The following is a 21415-nucleotide window of genomic DNA, read 5'->3' as shown; positions in this document are numbered from 1 at the left end:
TATTCGCTGATCTTTTTGGTTCTCAAAAAGAATTCAAACGGAAAGTTTCGTTTGATTTACAACATGAGAAAATTCAACAGGAAATACCTCCCAAAACCGGAGGATTTCAGAATGATTCAACAAATGATAGCACGACTATCTCGGAAGCATCGATCTACAGGATGCTTACCTACACATTCCCATAAAACGGACTTTCAGGAAATATTTACGTTTCCTCTTTGAAGGACAACATTACCAGTGGGCGGTCCTGCCCTTTGGAATTTCCAAGGCCCCGTGGCTAATTACACGAGTGACCAAACCAATTGTGACATTTTTTCACAACAAGGGAATTCGTTGTGCTTTTTACCTAGACGATGGGATATAAGCCCATCAATCAACAGATCTACAACTAAATGTCACCCTGAAATTATTAACACAACTGGGTTGGTTAATACATTTTCAGAAGTCTGATCTACAACCATCTCAGGACCTCAAATTTCTGGGAATCAGATTTCTAACCAATCAGAATCTGATAATGGTACCAGAAGATCGGTGGATAAAAATCAAGACTTGTTTGCCAACAGCAATTTACAAGAAAATCTCAGTCAACGAATGGCAAGTGATACTAGGCTGACTACACTTACGCCCTATTCAGAGATTTCTAAATCCATACCTAGAGTACCAGGATTTAAAACTGCAACTACCACAAACATTGAGGAAACACCTCTTATGGTGGACAGTGAAATCGAACGTTTGCGCAGGAACTTGTTTAAACGAGCCGTATTACAACAACCACCTATTCGTGGACGCCTCACTTCAAGGCTGGGGAGCTCACTTCAACAGAGAAGTAACAGCAGGCCTATGGTTAGAAGCAGAAGAGCTCTACCACATCAATTATCTGGAATGTGAGGCAGTAATCCGTGCATTATTTCACTGGGCCCCACAGTAAAGAAACCAACATCTGATGATCAGAACAGACAATTCAACTGTGGCATACAATATAAACCTTGACCCTCCTGAAGTTGACATTTCAACTTTACGAGCTAGTAGACAATCTGAACTTAACAATAAAGACAAGACATATACCAGCAGTGGCAAATGTCTTAGCAGACGCCTTCACCAGACCAGCCAAACCATCACCGACAGAATGGAAGCTACACCCAGAAGCATTCCAACTGGCTATAAAAGAAAAAGGTTGCCCATTAGATAGACCTATTCGCAACATTTGTATCACCAGTGCCAGACCCACTAGCTTGGTCAGTCGATGCTCTGTCAATATCATGAGAGGGACTAAACGCGTATGCGTTTCCTCCACCAGCCGTGATACCACAGATATTACAAAAGATCCTACACACAAGCAGCCTACAACTGCTTTTGGTAGCGCCTTACTGGCCGGCGAGAACGTGGTTTCCAGATCTCATCGAACTAGCAGGAAATCCAATATTAAAACTTCTAATCTGGCCAAATCTACTGCTACATCCTCACTCCAATCAGGTCCATCCAAGACCAGATCTATACGAACTTCACATATGGAGCATATCAAGAGCAGTCTCGTTAAAAGAGGATATTCATTGAGAGCAGGTAGATCAACGAGGAATCTCTATGAGGATAAATGGAAAAGTTTGGACCAGTTTGCAACATCCAAGGGTTTTTCTGCAGCCAAAGCTACTATACCACAAGTAGCAGATTTACTATGTCACTTACGAAGTACAAGGAATCTTAAAGGTTTGACACTGAGCACTTATTTGGCTGCTATCAGTTCTGTACTGACAATGGCTAACGGGATAAAACTTACTAAAGTTCCCGAGCTGATAGCCCTACTCAGATCCTTCAGACTTGAGGACCAACAGAAAAGATTTAGAGCCCCAGCATGGGACCTAAATATAGTGCTACAACACCTAACTAGTGATGCATACGAACCGCTCCAACAGGCCGACTTTGAACACCTGACGCAGAAAACCCTATTTATTCTGGCATTAGCTACGGCAGCCAGAATGTCTGAAATCCACGCGATAGACTTCAATCGCATCACATTTGACAGTGGTAACAACTCATCAGCGCACCTTGGCTTAAGATGGGACTTTATTGCAAAGAACCAGTTACCAGGCCAACCAGACAGACAATTCCATGTTCCGGCTCTTTCCTCCGTCCTTGGTGCAGAGGATACAGAGGATTTATCACTATGCCCAGTCAGAGCCTTAAGATTATACCTACAAAAGTCTAAACCTAGAAGACAAGGTTTTAAGAGACTATTTATTCCTTTATTAAGGAATACACACACAGAGGTATCGAGAACAACTATCTCATTTTAGATGAGAGCTGTTATTCTCAGAGCATACAGAGCAGTGGTATTGGACCCCCCTTCAGCCTCCAACCCTCACGAAGTAAGAGCCTTAGCCTCAACTTCGGCACTTCACAGCAACTGCTCCATAACAACTATTATGGAAGGCTGTTTCTGGAAATCAGATACAGTTTTCGCCAATCACTACCTCAGAGACCTTGCTACAGAAGACTTAGCTGGTATTCACCAATTCGGACCATTAGTGGTGGCACAACTACTCACGAATCCTACCAGACGACATTAGAAGATCACACTCACCCAATATCACGTAGACTTGTTGACGTCAGGTTACTGTTCCATAACCAACGACTGAGAGTCCATGCCCATGAGTGAGAAATGATTGTGTTAAGATTATTGCTCTTCTCTTAACACTTTAATCATTTAAGGTGAACAAGATTTTAATCTTAGAAACCTTATAAATCCACAAATCTATATGATTTACTTCCATTTTGATGCTCACAAAAAAGGAAGGTGGTCCCCAAATAAAGAACTTACACAGAAGATTAACAACGTTCCTATGGTTTTTTTAGAACAGATCGACGTTAATCACACATACAGGTGGAACCCACCACCTACTGTGAGATTCAAGCAATAAGTATGAGTCAGGATAAGATAAAATATGTATTTTTTAGAGTAAAAATATCATTTATACTTATCCTGACTCATACAAATGAGTACCCTCCCGGCCTTCCCCTCTTTCCACTGATGTGTTCCGACCATTAAGTAGGAAATAAGAGAGAGTGATGAGTTAATGGGCTTGGTCACATGGTTCCGGTGCGCATGCGCAGAGTGAGGGTGCGTTTGGGTGAGCTGTTTTCTCTGTTCTTTGGGAACGGCACCGGACGTTTCCACTACCTATTCGGAAGAGAGAGAGATAAGCAATAAGTATGAGTCAGGATAAGTATAAATGATATTTTTACTCTAAAAAATACATTTCTTTAAAAAATGTCTGTTCATTGACTAGGCCGAGGGAGTAAAGATATATTAAATGCCCAAAGGAAACTATGAAATACCCACGTGGTTGAATAAATACTCAATGGCTCACAATGTTATCTGGAATCCTGATGTGAAATTCAATCAAACAAGTGTTTTAATTTTTTTCATTGGTGTTATTCATGTTATTTTCACAAGTGATGGTGTGTTACAATGTGTAATTACTTTGATATTGAGTTGGCAATATGTATGTTGTGTTCAGGCAAGCCAGTGCCGAGACTGCCACGCTACATGATCCAGCGAGCCTGGGGAATCCCAGACACCTACATTGACAAGTACATTGAATTTGATGAGCAAGGGATGTGTCGCATCGGAGGAGATAAATCTCTACAGGTAAAATACATCAAATATCAGGTCTGATTTTACATGAAGTATTATTGGAGTACTATATGTACTATTATCAGTTCCCTTGGGAATGTTTGGATGAAATAGAATACTGGCAGGGATATATTTAGACTTACTCAAAGTAAGTTTGCAGGAAAAAGTCAGTACAAATTTCCAAATTGGAATTGCAAGATTCTCCATTCATGTGTTTATCGTTATTGCCAGTTGTTTTGGTTTTGAAGAGGTGACTTTTTTCACTGATGACAGGACACAATGAATGGGATCGAAGAGACTTTACTGCTTATTTTTGCTGCATTGCTTTGAATTCACTGATAAATTACAAGTGTTAAAATACATCCAAAATTTAAAAAATAAGAACTTATCCCAATTTTAAATGTTAACATTCACTCTTTGATTACAAAACTTGAACAATGAACTTATTAAGGCATATTAATGAACATTCACTGTATCTCTACAGGATCGCTATATTCAGAAGCTGGTGCACGCCATGGAGGATGTGTTCCAGGAGAAGTATGGCGTTCATCCCAGTGTCGTAGCAGACGTACATCAGTTCCTGTACAAACAATCAGGTGTGTTGTAGCAGACATGCACCAGTTAATGTACAAGGTGTCATGTATGTTGTAGCAGACTTACACCAGTTCATGTACAAGGAGTTGGGAATGTTGTAGCAGACGTACATCAGTTCATGTACAAGGAGTCGGGTATGTCCTAGCAGATGTACACCAGTTCATGTACAAACAGTCCGGTATGTCGTAGCAGACGAACAACAGCTCATGTACAAACAGTCAGGTGTGTCATAGCAGACATACATCAGTTCATGTACAAACAGTCAGGTTTGTCATAGCAGACGAACACCAGTTCATGTTCAAACAGTCAGGTGTGTCATAGCAGACGTACAACAGTTCATGTACAAACAGTCAGGTTTGTCATAGCAGATGTACATCAGTTCATGTACAAACAGTCAGGTTTGTCGTAGCAGACGAACACCAGTTCATGTTCAAACAGTCCGGTATGTCGTAGCAGACGCACAACAGTTCATGTACAAACAGTCAGATGTGTCGTAGCAGACGTACATCAGTTCATGTACAAGCAGTCAGATGTGTCATAGCAGACAAACTCCAGTTAATGTACAAACAGTCAGATGTGTCATAGCAGACGTATATCAGTTCATGTACAAACAGTCAGATGTGTCGTAGCAGACAAACACCAGTTCATGTACAAACAGTCAGGTTTGTCGTAGCAGAGGTACATCAGCTCATGTACAAACAGTCAGGTGTGTCGTAACAGATGAACACCAGTTCATGTACAAACAGTCAGGTTTGTCGTAGCAGACGTACATCAGTTCATGTACAAACAGTTAGGTTTGTCGTAGCAGACATACATCAGTTCATGTACAAACAGTCAGGTTTGTCGTAGCAGAAGAACACCAGTTCATGTACAAACAGTCAGGTGTGTTGTAGCAGACATACATCAGTTCATGTACAAACAGTCAAGTATGTCGTAGCAGGTCTATCCCCTTAATTTTCATGATCATCAGAGAACTCAAACTTTTGTACATGATAAGTGTGTATTAAGTGGTAGCATAAAGTATATGCTGTTTAAGTGCAATGTCCTCATGAAGTTTAGAAGATCTCTTTTAAATTCCATTTTGTTACTAAAGGAATTGTGGGTGTCAAGAGTGACACTGTCGTCCTGGCAACACAGAAAGCCATCCAGGAGAGACGTCTATACCGCTGCCTGATGTGCGATGCCATCACTGAATACAGCATCCCAACTGAGTGGTTCCAGCGTGGAGGCAGTCTGTACAATCTGGCGCTCCAGAGGTATGGGGAGCTCCGCCATGATGCCAAGTACTCCTTCCCAATGCAAGGTGCAGTACTCAATAGTTCTTGTACAAAATTGTGGCCCTTTCATTGAAATTAGCTGTGAAAAGTTGCCTATCCTTAAGCAAGCCAGAAACCTGTTATCCTGGGTTTGAATCCCTATTTGATCTGATAATGTTTCTAGATTTGTCAGCACTGTACCTGTGCTCATGGGTCTCACATCTGTCTGTCTGTCTGTCTGAGCCGACCAGTCTTTGTTTTAGCTCTTTATTGCTGAGCGCCAGACAGGGTAACAACAAGTACCATCTTTTAAAATCTTTTGAGATAAATCCAAAGAGATAAATATCAGATGTTCTTTGTCATGTTGGGCTTTCCTCATAAATTGAGGTATAACTGAAAAACAGTGTTAAACCAATTTCTCTCACTTCCCTTTATGAATCTTTGTAGAATCCATTGTCCTTTTTTTGTATGTGAAATGTGACAAAATCAAAGTACTTTGGCAGTATATGTTAAATCTGGCCAATTAACTATCAAGGATCTCATCTAATGATAATTCATCCAGGATTATACTTTTAAATGATAAAGTCACATTTTCAGACAAAGCAGGGATTGTTGATGCGTTGGTGGGATATTGAATGCACAAAATATGAATAAGAACTAATATGATATGAAGATTGGTGGATGATGTTATATGAATGTTAATGTCATGCTATGTTTACGACACGGGTATCTGTCGTAAACATCGTAAACATCGTATGACATGAACACGAATATTATGTTTTATTTATTACCCAAGATGTCTACATACAGAGACGAATTATAGTGTTTACCTACAAGAACAAGAAGTCACAACAGCAGTGGAACCACAATTTGTCGAATGACGTCACCAATCTTCAGCTATGATGTCGTTTCTAGTGTAATGTCAATCCGACCTCATGTCACAATAAGATTCAAATGACATCAACAATGCTGTCCAAATGACGGAAACAATACATTGTTGTCTTGTGACGTAATATGTCCCTAGAGCACATATGATTTTTATGAACCCCGATATGTTTGCCCTAGTAGGTAATAAAACTCACTCACTCTGTCTCATGATGTCATTGTGTGTCTACTTCCAGGTGCTGTCTGTTCCTATGATAAGAATATTGACCAGCTGATTTTGGATTCGCAGAGTAGCAAGTTGTCCAAGTGTGCTTTCTGTCAAGGGTAGGTAGACATGTCACATTTTCAGACACCAGATTCTGTGGGGATAGTATCCCCTTTACCCCATACTTGACTAAAGGGATGACTGAAATTGGGATTGAGTGGTTATAATGTGTGCCCTGGATGATGTCATCGAAACCTGGTCGTGCTGTCAACCATTGATGTGTGTGGTCCAGACTAGATCATTCACAGAATGCGTTTTAAATCTTACAATTGCTGTTTGCAGCATGATAGATATCAGAATATTCCTAAGGGCACAGGAGTCCCATCATTTATGGTGGCATAGCTCGCTGTGCCGAATTACGTTCCTTTGCAGCCAGGATCTACTGGCCCTAAGTCTGTCAACATTGTACCTCGGGTCTACAAACTAGACCTTCTTCCGACAGTAATGTTACATAACACTGATACTTCTCAATGGATGAGTGACAATACTTTATGTAGAGGGTAATGTCCGAGTAACTCTATCATTCCTTAAAAATAATGGAGCAGAGGCCCCGCAAGGGCCGAAGCCTATTATTTTTAAGGAATGGAGAGTTACAAGGATATTCCCCTACTTAAAACTCATCCCAACTTTTACACTTTGACAAAATATTCTGTAGTTGAAAATATTTGGAAAATAAACCAGAACTCTTTGTTGTCTGTATTTTAACTTCGTGAGTTGCCCTTGGGTGATGCACGAGGAATGCGTTATCTGCCGCTGTTGCACGTGCGCCAAGCTCCGTCGCGAGCTGACATTTACAATGCATGGTACACGGCTCTTCATAATTTCATTGGGTCCTAAACTAGTATTTATCAATCGCTTGCACATTGTTAATACATGCTGATGAGTATAATAGGAAATATAGAGCACGAACAAGCGAATATTTATATTACCTTATTTGTTTTTTCTCGTCAAAGGTTTATCTAACTGCTATAAATATGAACATTGTTGTGGGTAACCTGCTCTAACATAAAATTTATACATATTATTTTGAGCTTTTAAGCATTATGCCAAATTATGAAAACATTTAATAGTTAATTTCATATCATGCCTTCATGTGCCGCAGTAGCTGAGATTGACAATTACCCGTTTTCAAATCTAATGATGCGGGTTCGAACCCCGCTGGCGACACATGTTTTCGGAAAAAGAATAAAAAAAATATTCACTTGTAAATAAGTGTTAAAAAATGGTTCCGTCTGTTACAAGTGGAAATTAATTCAAATGTTGCTTCAAGGTATTGTACAATTGACAAGCAACTCTCCATTCCTGAAAAATAATGGAGCGTTCAAACAATGGAATGACGTCACAGATGTGTTTTAATGGGGTGTAAGGTACAGATGCAAGTACAAGGGGGGAGCCACATCCAAGATCTTTTGTTCTCACAACATTTCCCTTTTATCCCCCCAAAACACTGTCATGAGTCCTCCATCTGTCTTAGAGGACAGCTAAATAGTCAAGTTCCACTGTCAGCATACATAACATATATTATAACAGCTTGTACCGGTGGCACTTTCACTTTCCACTCAAGGCCCACATACCCATGGCGTAGGTGCCTGTGTTATTCTTGAGTTGCATACAGCTTGAGCAGTACTGACGTATCATATGTAAGGTTGGAGGAGAACAGGATATAGATATGCTCAAGGTTTTACGCAACGCACAAATGTTAGTCCAGTACAGACAAATTTTGAGATTGGACGCAAAAATAGAATGTACTGTGTCCCGAGGGACGCACATTATTATTCATTATACCTCCAGTGCATCAAGAGCAGTTATGGGTGTTGGTCATTTCATCCAACTATCCACTTGATCATTTATTCAGTCCAGACTCTAAAATAATGACCAAAACGTACAGTACACTACACACATTTTCCTTACTTTACTGGACCCTCATATTGCCTGCAAGCCTTCAAGGACCCTTAATATTAATCATTGGAGGTTCCCAGGACCCCCACTTTTGTAAGTTAAGGTAAAACCCTGTATACTAGACATGACCCAAATAGCTAAGCCCAGGGAGGAGAACCCTAGCTGTGCTCAAAGTACAGTGAAGCCAACATTGAATGTACCTGAAACTGAAATTGTTAATGATCCCCCGCAGTCTGTATTTAAACCTTCCATTGGTGTATTGCATCTGTTGACAGAGACCGGGTCCGGCAGGTGACTGGAAACAGCAGCATCCTGTACCAGAATGGCGACCGCACCCTCACCCCGTCCACCTCCACACGCTGCACGTGTGGGTTCAAGCACTACTGGAATGGCAGGGAATATGATAACTTTCCAGAAATGTATGTGAAAGACAAGTTAATATAATTGTTTCCTCCAAAAGGAGAAGCCAAACCAAGATTTTTTACCCACAATATTTGTCTTTCAGAGCATCCAGTATGTCTTGTGAATTATTTGTCTTTGGGGATAAAACAAAATATCTTTTTCAAGCATTTTCGAGAACAGATTATTCCATGAAGAATTGTTGCAAAAAGTTGATAAGAGGTCATTATGCATGCACAAAATATACATACTGATTTGCTGAAAATGCTGAAATTAATCGACGATGACAAGTTATGAATGAATTTGATGAATGAAGCAGATCAGTAAATATTTGGAAAACGAAGTGACTATTAATGTGATTGATTGCTCATTTGCCAGACTGCCCGTGAAGTTGGAGTGGAATGATCGTACTATCAAGGAGGAGGTGGCGTGGTTCCAGTACGAGCAGGACCCATCTCTCAACAGTAATGTCTACAAGGTGGCCCAGGACTTGGTGCAGAAACACTTCCCAGGTGAACCTCCGCAGCAGAACACTCCAGCCCCGTGGGGTTCTGGGGTAGAATTGGTTCCCAGCTGGTACTCCTGATTGTGGTAAAATGAACTCTCATAGTGGAAATCTGAGGCAGAATAGGTTTCTGGAACTACTGCTTATTTGACAAGTTGACCTGAAGCAGTTTTTTTTCTAGAATCAAAATATTCATCCTAAAGGCATTAAAATTCAGAATGGTTGCAAATTATATCCACTGCAAATCCTGTTGGATGCTAGAGAGTATGAATGAGGGAATCATTGAAACTTATTAAATTGAGTCGTTGTCGTTGCATTGGAATGGGTCAGTTCAGCAGTGATCTTTGTTAAATTTACTTTCTGTACTTTTCCTGAGAAACCATTCATTATCCTTGTATTGGCACAGGGGAGTTCGGCAGTGAACGTCTGGTACAAAAGGTTGTAGACAAGCTTCTGAGACTGACGGCTATACCAGAGAGCAAGAAAGAGACGTGCGAGGGACCGAACTCCCCAGCACCACCAACACCTGCAGACAGTGTGTGGAGCCCAGACTCGCCATCAAAGATCATCATTACTGGACAACAGGTGCCTGTTTGTTCCTTATACATATTAATGATGTTTTGCAGAAATAAGGCCTTGACCTCTGAGTTGTAGCCAAAGAGGTTGCATTTGCAACATGAAATTGATTCAGATTCATGCAGATTCTATATTCTCATGGCATGGCTCATTCTCACTTCCACAAGTTGTTTCAAAATCCATTTTGTCCAATTGTCCTCCTTTTTTTAAATATATTTCATATTATTTTATATGAAGTGTGTGTCTCAGCAATATTTTAACTCATAGAATGTAGAATACAAAGTACAAAAAGGGATGTAACAGTAAAATAACACTGAATATAACAATATGTGGTGTGTGCCCTGGTAAAATCAGTAAAAACAAACATTGTCACTACTAGAGTTACGTTTATTTAACTAAAATAACATCCTTGATTATCCAGTATGTCAAATCTCCATTCTATTATTATATCCACAGACCCATTTGCCACCATAATTTCGTTTTGATGTTGGTTTGAATGACACTACACTAAAAATAGACATGCAATCAAATTACACAAATCAATTATCAAACTGGAGTGCCGTTGCAAATACAACTAGAGGACTACTGGTAAAAAGTAGTTGATTACAGTTTTGTGGTTCTTTTGAATACGAGGGCCACGATTTTGAAAGTGGATCTACGCTGAACTCGTGTTAAGAAGAGACATTTTGATTGGTTGTGGATTTCAAGCCCATGAGCAAGAGAAAATCTCTTCTAAGTTCACTATAAGAAAGATGGGGACTTCACTTCCAAAAGGGAAGCTATGGTGGTAAATGGATCCACGGTATTAATCGTATTATTAACACTGGATAGTCGTGAATGCTAAATAAATGATCATATCTTTTCAACCTTGAGCTACGTCAGTTTCACAGACTCCTCATCATGTTCCAAATGCTTATAGGGCCATTGGTGGCCCAGTTGTCTAAGGCGCTGCGATTCGGTGTGCAGAGTTGCATCCCTTGGGCATGACAGAAACCTATGAATGTTGGTTCGAATCCTGGTTTGCCCCGATTATGTTTCTAGGTTTATCAGTACCATGTGTATCAGCTTGTGGGTTTCGCTGAAGTGGTAAATGCTGAGACCTGCATCACTTCGGGCTTTACTCTCACATTAAGCTGACACGCTGTGATATAACTGGAATACTGTTCAGAGCAGCGTTAAACCCAACCCAGTCACTCCAAATGGATATTGATAAATGAGTGAAAAATGAAAGATTTCTGGGTTCACTTCATTTAAAAACTGTAGCATCAACTACCCCACTTAATTTCTAACAGCAGATTTACTACAAAACAGCCACAGTATGTCACAATTAATTGCAAGACAAATCTGCGTGGCAATATTTATCCCTCATATCCAGTATTAAGATGTTAAGTAATATGTTCGATTTCTTCTCCCCAGCAAAAGAGCATCCACAAGGAGGAACTAACTAAGAGCGAGACTGAGCGGAATATCAGGCACAGGATCGAGACTAATGCACCAAAACAGCAGCAGAAGAAATCTGCAGACCCAGTAGCCAAAAAGTCTGGAAGTCCAGCTCAAAGTCCTCGAAAAGTGAGTCTTGTCTGTTTGTGATTTGAGAGCGACAAGTTAGTTGTTTTGTCTTGAAATGAAATATTCTTACTGGAAATATTTTTATTAGCTGTCAAAGTTGGAAGGTTTGCCATTTTTATATGTAGATCATCTAGCCCTAATGTTCGTATTGTGGTTGGTTTGTTAGTTTAGTATGGGTAGCCCAGTTGAATAAGTTGTGTCCCTTAGGCTTGCCATGATCCTTGGAGCGAATCCCAGGTTCACACAGATTATGATCATAGGTTTGCCAGCATCATTCCTGAGTTCATGGGTTTCACCAAAGTGGTCAACACCTTTGAACTCCATCACTTTGGACTTGCCTCCGGCATTAAGCTGATAAGCCATGATATGACTGGAATACTGTTCAAAAGTGTGGAACACAACTCACTCGGTCACTGGTACAGATGATTACATTATGAAAATATACTAGTATACCTTTGATGCACCACACATTTCAGTAACACATTACATAAGTTAACTCTTGCATGAAGATAAAACAAATAGTAAAATCAAACAAATAATCCATTGTCAGTATTTCTTTGGTTAAGAATCATGAATACATACGTCTGCTTTGTTGTGTAGTCCCTATTTTTAACCAATGAATCAAGCCATAGCCTGGTTCCAGTGAAAGGAAAGGAGCTGTCACTTTACATCACTCAAACAGCTATGTTTTCATGCAATAATGTGACACAGCCTTGGGGCCATACTCTCTACACACTGCTTCAGTATCAGGCAGGCCTCAAAGTTTAAATTTTTACAAAGTAGCCAAGTATTTTTTTCCAGGGAGCCAGTGGTAAAATTGAGCCAATATTGTAGGTAGCTAAAAGCATTTGAAATTATCTTTATCAAATAACTATTATAATATGTACAAGTTGAAGCACTAGTCTTGAAATTGTATCTTAAAGGAAACTGTACTTGAATTTTGTAACTTTTGACTTGAACAATGATGCAATTTATTTTACTAGATTATATAGGTATATCCTTGCTTATCCAGTGAGCATTGTCAAATAAAATAAAGTTCTAATTACATTAATTTTTATGTATTTTGGTTCATTGTCGACTTTAGAAGGAATTATTTGCGAGTACAATTATTAGCAGACATGTTTTCCAATATCAGCTGTTATTTATTTTTGTGTCTACTGATGTGTAGCAATAGAATTTAGTCACCACAAGATATTTTTCTAGTTCGTCATTTGGCCACCTCTTAATTTTAGACGCTAGAAAAACTGAAATTTAGGTCACATTGGCGACCGTTAGTCGCAACTTTGAGGCCTGTCAGGCAATGGTAGGGTTCACACAAAGTCCAAGTATGGAGTAGGGTAAAAAAATTTAGCCTAAAAGATACATGTCACTACTACACTGCTAGTGATCATCTGTATTCATGGTTGATGGAGGAACATAGAATATGCAAAACCTGTTAGGTATTGATGATGGAAATAACTAAAAATAATACATTTGTTTTTTCTGAAAGAACAGGTGTTATCATCAGACCTGGCAAATTATTCCAAGATACTTTCGAATCCAGCAGCACAACATAAAACAAGTATAAGTCTAAAATTACAATTGCAGAGTACCCCAGAAAAGAAACCACCCCCAAAGGAGTCAACCCCTCCTCCAACCACTTTACCAACAGCATCATCTATGTCAACATCAACAACTTCTACCACACAGACTCCAGGGAAGAAAATCAGGCTAGCAACATCTGACGGGAGACAGGTGAGTGGCAGACACAGTGTTCGAGATATCGTCTGCCCACTAGGGAAGTGCTGGTGGATTATGATTTGGATCAGTAATCATTATCCCCCGCCGGGCCAGAATGGTCGAAGGGGGGTTATGTCTAGGTGCAGTCTGTCCGTCCGTCCGTCCCACAGAGGGTACTAAGCTTGTGAAATCAACTCCTCCTACAGTTTCCAGAGAATATCCCTGAAACTCTACACACAAGATGTTGACATGTTGATGATACGCATATCGCAGTCCCATTACGTTTCGACTAATTTTGACAGAGTTACTGCCCCTGTTTTACCGAGCTTCATTTGCCTTATTGTGAGAGAGGGTACTAAGCTTGTGAGATCAACTCCTCCTACAGTTTCCAGAGAATATCCCTGACACTCTACACACAAGATGTCGACATGTTGATGATACGCATATTTCAACTAATTTTGACAGAATTACTGCCCCTGTTTTACGGAGCTTCATTTGACTTGTTAAAAAATTCATGCGGGGGATGTTGTGCTCTCAGAGCACTCTTGTTTTAAAAGCTGTACCGACTGTCTGGTTGAAAATCTCAAGCAAGACTTGTTTATTGCCACAAACCATTAATATACTCTGCAAAAAAAACCTGCAAAAGTAGTAATATTGTAAATATCTGACAGAGTGTTGACGACATCCATACAAAATTAATACCCAAAATGAATTTGTCATTTCTGCATTGACTGGCATTGATTTGTGTGGAAAGAATAAGGTACTCCAGAAATTTGATGAAAAGAATCGCAAAAACACAACCATTTGAGAGCTTGGCATTGAAACACCCCAACCTGACATGCACATGCAACATCACTTGTTGGGCTATAAAAACTTAATTTGCATGCCATCACAATCTTACAGCAAGTAAACAGTGAAAACATGCCATGACTGACGGAAGCCCAACGCAACAACGCCATCGGCCGACTGAAAACAGGAGAGTCATCTTCAGCTTTTGCCAGGTTTTCCATGTAGCACCAGGCACCATTACAAGACTGTAGAGCCATTATCAACTTGTGCCTTGCCAGATCCGGTCAACCACATATGACTACTAGATAACAGGACATTTTTGACTGACCTGCATCCTCAGTGGTGTCAAGGTCACAGAGTATGGCTACAACTGCGATGGAGACAAGTTTGGTTTAAGTAACGTATTATGTTTTATGCTTTGCCGTGCGGATGATAGACGTCGTGTTTACAGGCGTTGCTGGGAATTTTATATTCGAAACTGCAAACAGGAAGTGGACAGATTTGGTGGTGGTATTGTGATGATGTGGGCAGCCATCTTCTACACTGGTAAAACAGATCTGGTGCAAGTTCTGGGGAATTTAATGGCACAACATTACATGGATGAGATTCTTCAGCCACACATCCTTCCCATATGCAACAAACAAACATTTTTTTCCAACAAGACAATGCCCAACCTCACATGGCAAGATTGACAACAGCCTTTTTCAGGAATCACAACAGCTAGCTTCTGCCATGACCCTTCAGGTCAAATTTAAACCCAATCGAACATTTATCTTCTTGAAAATCTACTGTTCTGTGTGTGCCATATGGAACCTGGGTCAGTGACAATGATGTGTGCCAATCTTGGACAATCGATTACTATCTGTTGTTTTTTTATATGATATATAAAATATACATCTAAAATCACTTTTGCATTTCTTTTTTTTTAGGAGAAAATGAATAAGGTGCTAAAGTCCATTAATTTTTTGGTTTCATTTGGTTTTATCTTGATCAACTCAATAGATAATAGAATGGAGATGTGACACACTAGATAAAAGAGGATGGTTTCAAGTCTGTTGTCTTTTTGCAGGGAATGCTGCATCTGGACTCCGACGTGACCTTTGCCCAACTACAAAAGTTGATATCAGATGTCCTTGACATTCCTCCACAACAACAACGTCTTCGTCTTGGTTTTCCACCGAGAGAACTGAAGGCAGGCACTGAGCCTGTTTCATTACAGCATGGGGATAAACTATCAGTGGAAATCTTGCACCCAGTGCCATCCACCAGCAGACTACACAGAGGCGGTACGGACTGCTTGCCTGCAATTTGTGTTCACTATAATAATGATAATGATGAAAATAATCAACTGAGTATGACTGTTTAAGAATAATGATCAGGATCTGACTAAATAAATAACAATGATAATAAGAATCAAGAACTGAATATCACTCTGTGCTAATAATGATGATAATATTCAAGATCTGTGTATCACTTTATGATAATGATAAATCGCGAATGTTGGATCACAATTTATTATAAGGTTGTGAGGAATATAGGATGCAAGAAATGTATCATTATGTACAAAAATCAAGAATAAATTTGGATGATATTTTTGGTAGATTCAAGAGAAGCAATTTCTCCAACCCAGAAGATGGCGTGGAATAAGTTTGATGAGAACATTTCAGCACCATCAGCAGAAGCTCTGCTTGAAAGTCTAAAGAACTCTCAAGCTGGTAAGTAGCATGAACAGCACCATTATAAGCTAGCCAAAGCCTGATAGTGGCATACAAGCAGGGCTGTAACAGCTGGAATCTCCTCATGCTTGGCCTAGGAAGGAAAACTGCAGAATGAGACCGATAGACAGACATACACCAACTCACCACTCATGCATGCACACTCACTCATTTTGCATCTCCCCACACTTACCCACTCATTTAGCAACACCACTCCATTTAGCAACTTTATTCACTCACTCACTTAGCAACTTTATTCACTCACTCACTTAGCAACTATATTCACTCACTCACTTAGCAACTTTATTCACTCACTCACCAAGCAACTCCCAACACTCACTCACTCACCTCGCAGCTCAGCTCACTCTCTTAGCCACAAATCATGTATGTTGCAGGCACAGACAGTATTGACATGTCCTTCATGTATGTTGCAAGCACAGACAGTATTGACATGTCCTTCATGTATGTTGCAGGCACAGACAATATTGACATGTCCATCATGTATGTTGCAGGCACAGACAGTATTGACATGTCCTTCATGTATGTTGCAGCCACAGACAATATTGACATGTCCTTCATGTATGTTGCAGGCACAGACAGTATTGACATGTCCTTCATGTATGTTGCAGCCACAGACAATATTGACATGTCCTTCATGTATGTTGCAGCCACAGACAGTATCGACATGTCCATCATGTATGTTGCAGCCACAGACAATATTGACATGTCCTTCATGTATGTTGCAGCCACAGACAATATTGACATGTCCATCATGTATGTTGCAGCCACAGACAATATTGACATGTCCTTCATGTATGTTGCAGCCACAGACAGTATTGACATATCCATCATGTATGTTGCAGCCACAGACAATATTGACATGTCCATCATGTATGTTGCAGCCACAGACAATATTGACATGTCCTTCATGTATGTTGCAGCCACAGACAGTATTGACATATCCATCATGTATGTTGCAGCCACAGACAATATTGACATGTCCTTCATGTATGTTGCAGCCACAGACAATATTGACATATCCATCATGTATGTTGCAGCCACAGACAATATTGACATGTCCTTCATGTATGTTGCAGGCACAGACAATATTGACATGTCCATCATGTATGTTGCAGGCACAGACAATATTGACATGTCCTTCATGTATGTTGCAGCCACAGACAATATTGACATATCCATCATGTATGTTGCAGCCACAGACAATATTGACATGTCCGTCATGTATGTTGCAGGCACAGACAATATTGACATGTCCATCATGTATGTTGCAGGCACAGACAATATTGACATGTCCTTCATGTTTGTTGCAGCCACAGACAATACTGACATGTCCTTCATGTATGTTGCAGCCACAGACAATATTGACATGTCCTTCATGTATGTTGCAGCCACAAACAATATTGACATGTCCATCATGTATGTTGCAGCCACAGACAATATTGACATGTCCATCATGTATGTTGCAGCCACAGACAATATTGACATGTCCTTCATGTATGTTGCAGCCACAGACAATATTGACATGTCCATCTCATCCATGGCCCTGCTGGCCCAGCTGTCCGGCCGAGACCTGTGGACGTACGTGTCTAGTCAGCCCCACCTCTTCTCAGTGGGAGGGTTGTTTTACAAGCAGGTGGAGAGGGATCTTGGCCTTGCCCCAGGGAAACACTGCACGCTGCCTTCTCTTCCTGGCAAGGTAAATTGGTTGTTATTGTTGGATTTGATTACTTATAGATAAGAGGTGGTCCGTTTTTCTTAGGTGCTGCATTTCGCTGTACAGAACTATGCCAGGTTCAGATGATTATGGACTGCCTCTGTGGTGTAGTGGATAGAGTGTTTGCCCAGGAAGCACAAGGTGGATGGTTCAATCAGCCGTGTTGTACCAAAAACATTAAAAGATGTTTTTTATTGTTACTTGCCTGGCGCTTGGCATTAAGGGGGTAAAACAAGACTGGTCGCCTCAGAGTCAGTATACTCTGTCTGAGTGGTGTAAAAATGTTAAACTGCTTTTAAGACAGGTAATCAGCAAAATTCTATGGAGCTTGGATGCTGTATCATAAACCTTTCGCAAATGAGGATTAGCTTTCATTTTAATTTAGTTTTATACTTAAGACTTTAATGTTTGAGACCATGTACTTTCCTGCACTGCAATATGATATATAAACTTTAACAGTTTATGAATACTTGATATATGGAGTTTATTTGTATAACCAGAGTAAATGTGTGAGTGAGATGTATATTATTTTCTGTAAACAATCTAAGATGTACTTATAAGTTGTGATATATGTCATGGGTTTTCTGCTACCCTGGGTTAAAGCCCATTTTATGTAAAAGGTACTTCTTTTTAGAAACAATGAAAGAACAAAAAAATTGTTGAACTGTGGTATGGTGTCTTAGCAGACACAAACACATGTGCATGCACATTGCTATATAAGTTCAATAATCTTCAACGCGGTATCAAACCAAATTTCAACTCTTCTCCTAAAGTTAGTTTACTTTGAGGATGGTAACGTGGGTATTGTCATCTGGTTGCAGGTGTTTCGTTACAATTCGGAAGCTGACCGACTAGAACTCTGTCTTGAACCACACGGCCACTTCCAAGTTGAGCCAGACATCGAACGCAAGGTCAAATCCGCAGCCCCTGTTGCTGAGGATGACAAGGAGGTCAAGTTCGGGTCAAGTGGGGTCATATCAAGAGGGGAGAAAGGTCATGTTGCTTTCTCAGGGCATGGCCACTCACTCCTTGCATCGGAGACAGACACCAGAATGCCAGGGGATCTCCCAGACTCTCCCCGAAAGATTCAAGCTAGGAAACTTACAAATTTCTGTGATCCTTTGCAACATATTGAAGCAATCAGTGAGGAACCAGCGGAGGTGTCATGTGACATGCCAGATGGGACAGCCATTGGTGAAGGTGCTAGCCAATCAGAGCCTGCTGTTAGGGTTGACTATCAGAAGATTGGTCCAGGATTTAGTGTGATCGACCAATCAGTTTCCAACACAACTAATGAGAATGTAGATGTTTTCCGCCAACTTGCCCAGGCGATAGAGCAGACTGTAGCAGACTGTAATGACTTTGATGAATCGTCAAGCGAGGCCCTGTCTGATGCTGGGGCTGCACACAAAGAGGAACGTATGGACAGACAGGATGAGAAGCTGAGAGATGAACAGGTAGGAATATACGGGATCAGAATCAATACTGAAAGTGTAGTTTACTTTTCATGAGAGGTATAAGACAATGATAGTATATTTGATTTCATCTTACCTTACATGAAAAAGTCCTTGAATTTTATTGGTCAGTGAATTTTGCTAAATTTCCGTATACCCCACTACAGTGGTACATAACTGGAAATATAGAACAGAACAGAACAGAACAAACTGTCATATGGAGCTCAACTGGCCATATGGCAACAAACACTTGCTTCCTCTGTTATGTTTGTGAATTGGGGTAAATAATATACATAGCGATAGATGAAGTTGCTAGTCATCTGTGGGTACATGGTCACACAGGGGGTACATGAAATCGTAATCACCTCGTAACAAGCCTACAACTTATATTATTTCCACTGTGGTTTGTTTGGGTTAGAATTGGCACCGTGCAATCTATGCTTTTATTACCTACGAGGGCAAACATATTGGGGTTCATAAAAATCATATGTGCCCTAGGGTCATACTACGTCACTAAATAACAGTGTATTATTTCCATCATCCGGACGGCATTGTTGACGTCATTCGAATCTTATTGTGACGTGAGGTCGGAATGACGTCACACTAGAAAAGATGTCATAGCTGAAAATTGTTGACAACAATCGACAAATTGTGGTTCCGCTGCTGTTGTGTTTGTGGGTTTCACCGAAGTGGAAAACGTCTGAGACCTGCATCACTTCGGGCTTTCCTCCCACATTAAGCTGACACGCCGGATATAACTGGAGTACTGTTAAAAGCGGCGTTAAACCCAACTCACTCACTCACTCCCCGGGCAAAAGAACATATACACCCTTGTTTGAGGGTGGCTAAATATGAACAAGAAATGGTTATTTGATGGTGTGCATGGTTGTTTTGGACCTTATAGACTATTAAGTTTTAATGTGTTTCAGCAACTTTTATGAGCTTAGTAATGTTTTGATATTGTTTGTAATGTTTTGGTCAAATCCAATTTTCAAGTGAATAAATTCTTTTGCCAAGATGTTTATGTTGTTAAAGTATAGTAAAAAGTTAAATACAATTAATTCTAAAAAACTGTTAACATGGTGAGTGGTTTCCTTAGATATCTCTATACTGAAGTGTAAATTTGGAGCTGTAGTTAATCATTGCATCTAACACAATAGAGCACACACACTAACGTTCCCTTTTCATTTGGAAAGTTGAATCCATCTCAAAAACAGTTAAATACTCAGAATGCAGACCAGTGGACATCCTTAAGTATGTTGTTGCAGGTGTCTGGTAGTGTGGGTGACAACAAGGAGGAGAAGATGGACACAACGTAGTAACACCTGCTGACGGACGACATAGTTGCTCCTGTGGATGTAACCATCATGACGAAGTACCGCCTGCCGATGTAGCTGTCATGACGATGTAGCTGTCACCAAAGACTAGGTGGTTAATACCAGGGTTGGAGGTGGAACCAGCCTCATGTAGCTTCAAACTGTCAAAACTCTTGTTTGAATGGTCATGTCAAGGTTAACTTTTGAAGTAGGATAGGCTATTGAATTCTCTCGTCTTTTTGTCACAGGATGCAATTACCTAAATGATGATGTCACACCATCTGACTACAGCTCACTAGTGTGCAACTAATCAAAACTGTCAGCATTTTTTTGTTTTTTACATTTAGTTCACATTCTCAGTGGAAGGATGCAGACTTTTGAACATTAGCAGTTTGAAGATCTAGTTCTTGTAAATTGAGTACCACTGTGTTGCCCTAATGATCAGGAGGTGTCCAGGTAACAGGAGGTAACACTAACTTAAATACACAAACCATTTTAGCACTGCGTGAAGGTATTGTTGTTGTAGCGATGGGTACCCTCCTGTATACAGGACCTTACATCATGGGGCACTCCCTTGTAGTCATTACAACAACCCTTTTCACTGTGGTAACATCCTTGATTATCCAGTGTATCATATCCCCATTCTTTTATGATAAATGCCCTGGACTCATTTACCACCCACCCCAATTATGTTATGGGTTTGTCGGGGCGGTCGGGTGGCGTAGTGGTTAAAGCATTCGCTCGTCAAGCCGAAGACTCGGGTTCGATTCCCGACATGGGTACAATGCGTGAAGCCTATTTCTGGTGTCCTCTGCCATGATATTGCTGGAATATTGCTAAAAGCGGCGTAAAACCATATTCACTCACTCACTCACTATGGGTTTGTCACCCCTTGCCCATGCTCCTGGGTTTCACCAAGGTGGTAAACGTCTGAGGCCTGCATCACTTCAGGCTTTCTCCTACATTAAGCTGACACGCCGCGATATAACTGGAATACTGTTAAAAGTGGCTTTGAACCAAACTAACTCATTCACTCTTTTGCCAGAGCTTAGTTTAAGAAGTGATGTCATCATCTGAGTCTCATTTTCAATAGCTTAGCACAGGATTT

The 21415-nt window shown here is 40.4% G+C and overlaps 1 protein-coding gene across 1 annotated transcript in view; it reads left to right on the top strand.

Moving 5' to 3' along the window:
- LOC124117772 (deubiquitinating protein VCPIP1-like) overlaps positions 1-21131 on the top strand; it is a 34493-nt gene extending 13362 nt beyond the window's left edge. The window contains exons 4-17 of the mRNA XM_046479780.2: positions 3516-3646; positions 4116-4227; positions 5319-5528; positions 6603-6690; positions 8806-8949; positions 9308-9441; positions 9841-10019; positions 11427-11579; positions 13167-13313; positions 15157-15373; positions 15689-15802; positions 17329-17519; positions 18359-18994; positions 20260-21131. Coding sequence (XP_046335736.1) covers positions 3516-3646; positions 4116-4227; positions 5319-5528; positions 6603-6690; positions 8806-8949; positions 9308-9441; positions 9841-10019; positions 11427-11579; positions 13167-13313; positions 15157-15373; positions 15689-15802; positions 17329-17519; positions 18359-18994; positions 20260-20310 — 2507 coding nt within the window. The 3' untranslated portion in view covers positions 20311-21131. The remainder of the gene's footprint in view (positions 1-3515; positions 3647-4115; positions 4228-5318; positions 5529-6602; positions 6691-8805; positions 8950-9307; positions 9442-9840; positions 10020-11426; positions 11580-13166; positions 13314-15156; positions 15374-15688; positions 15803-17328; positions 17520-18358; positions 18995-20259) is intronic.
- The last annotated feature ends 284 nt before the right edge of the window (positions 21132-21415 follow it).

This window comes from Haliotis rufescens, unplaced genomic scaffold (assembly GCF_023055435.1).
Source record: "Haliotis rufescens isolate VD_foot unplaced genomic scaffold, xgHalRufe1.0.p SCAF_6, whole genome shotgun sequence".
Taxonomy (NCBI): Eukaryota; Metazoa; Mollusca; class Gastropoda; order Lepetellida; family Haliotidae; genus Haliotis; species Haliotis rufescens.
The sequence above is the reverse complement of the archived record's forward strand: the minus strand, read 5'-3'. Positions and strand labels throughout refer to the sequence as shown.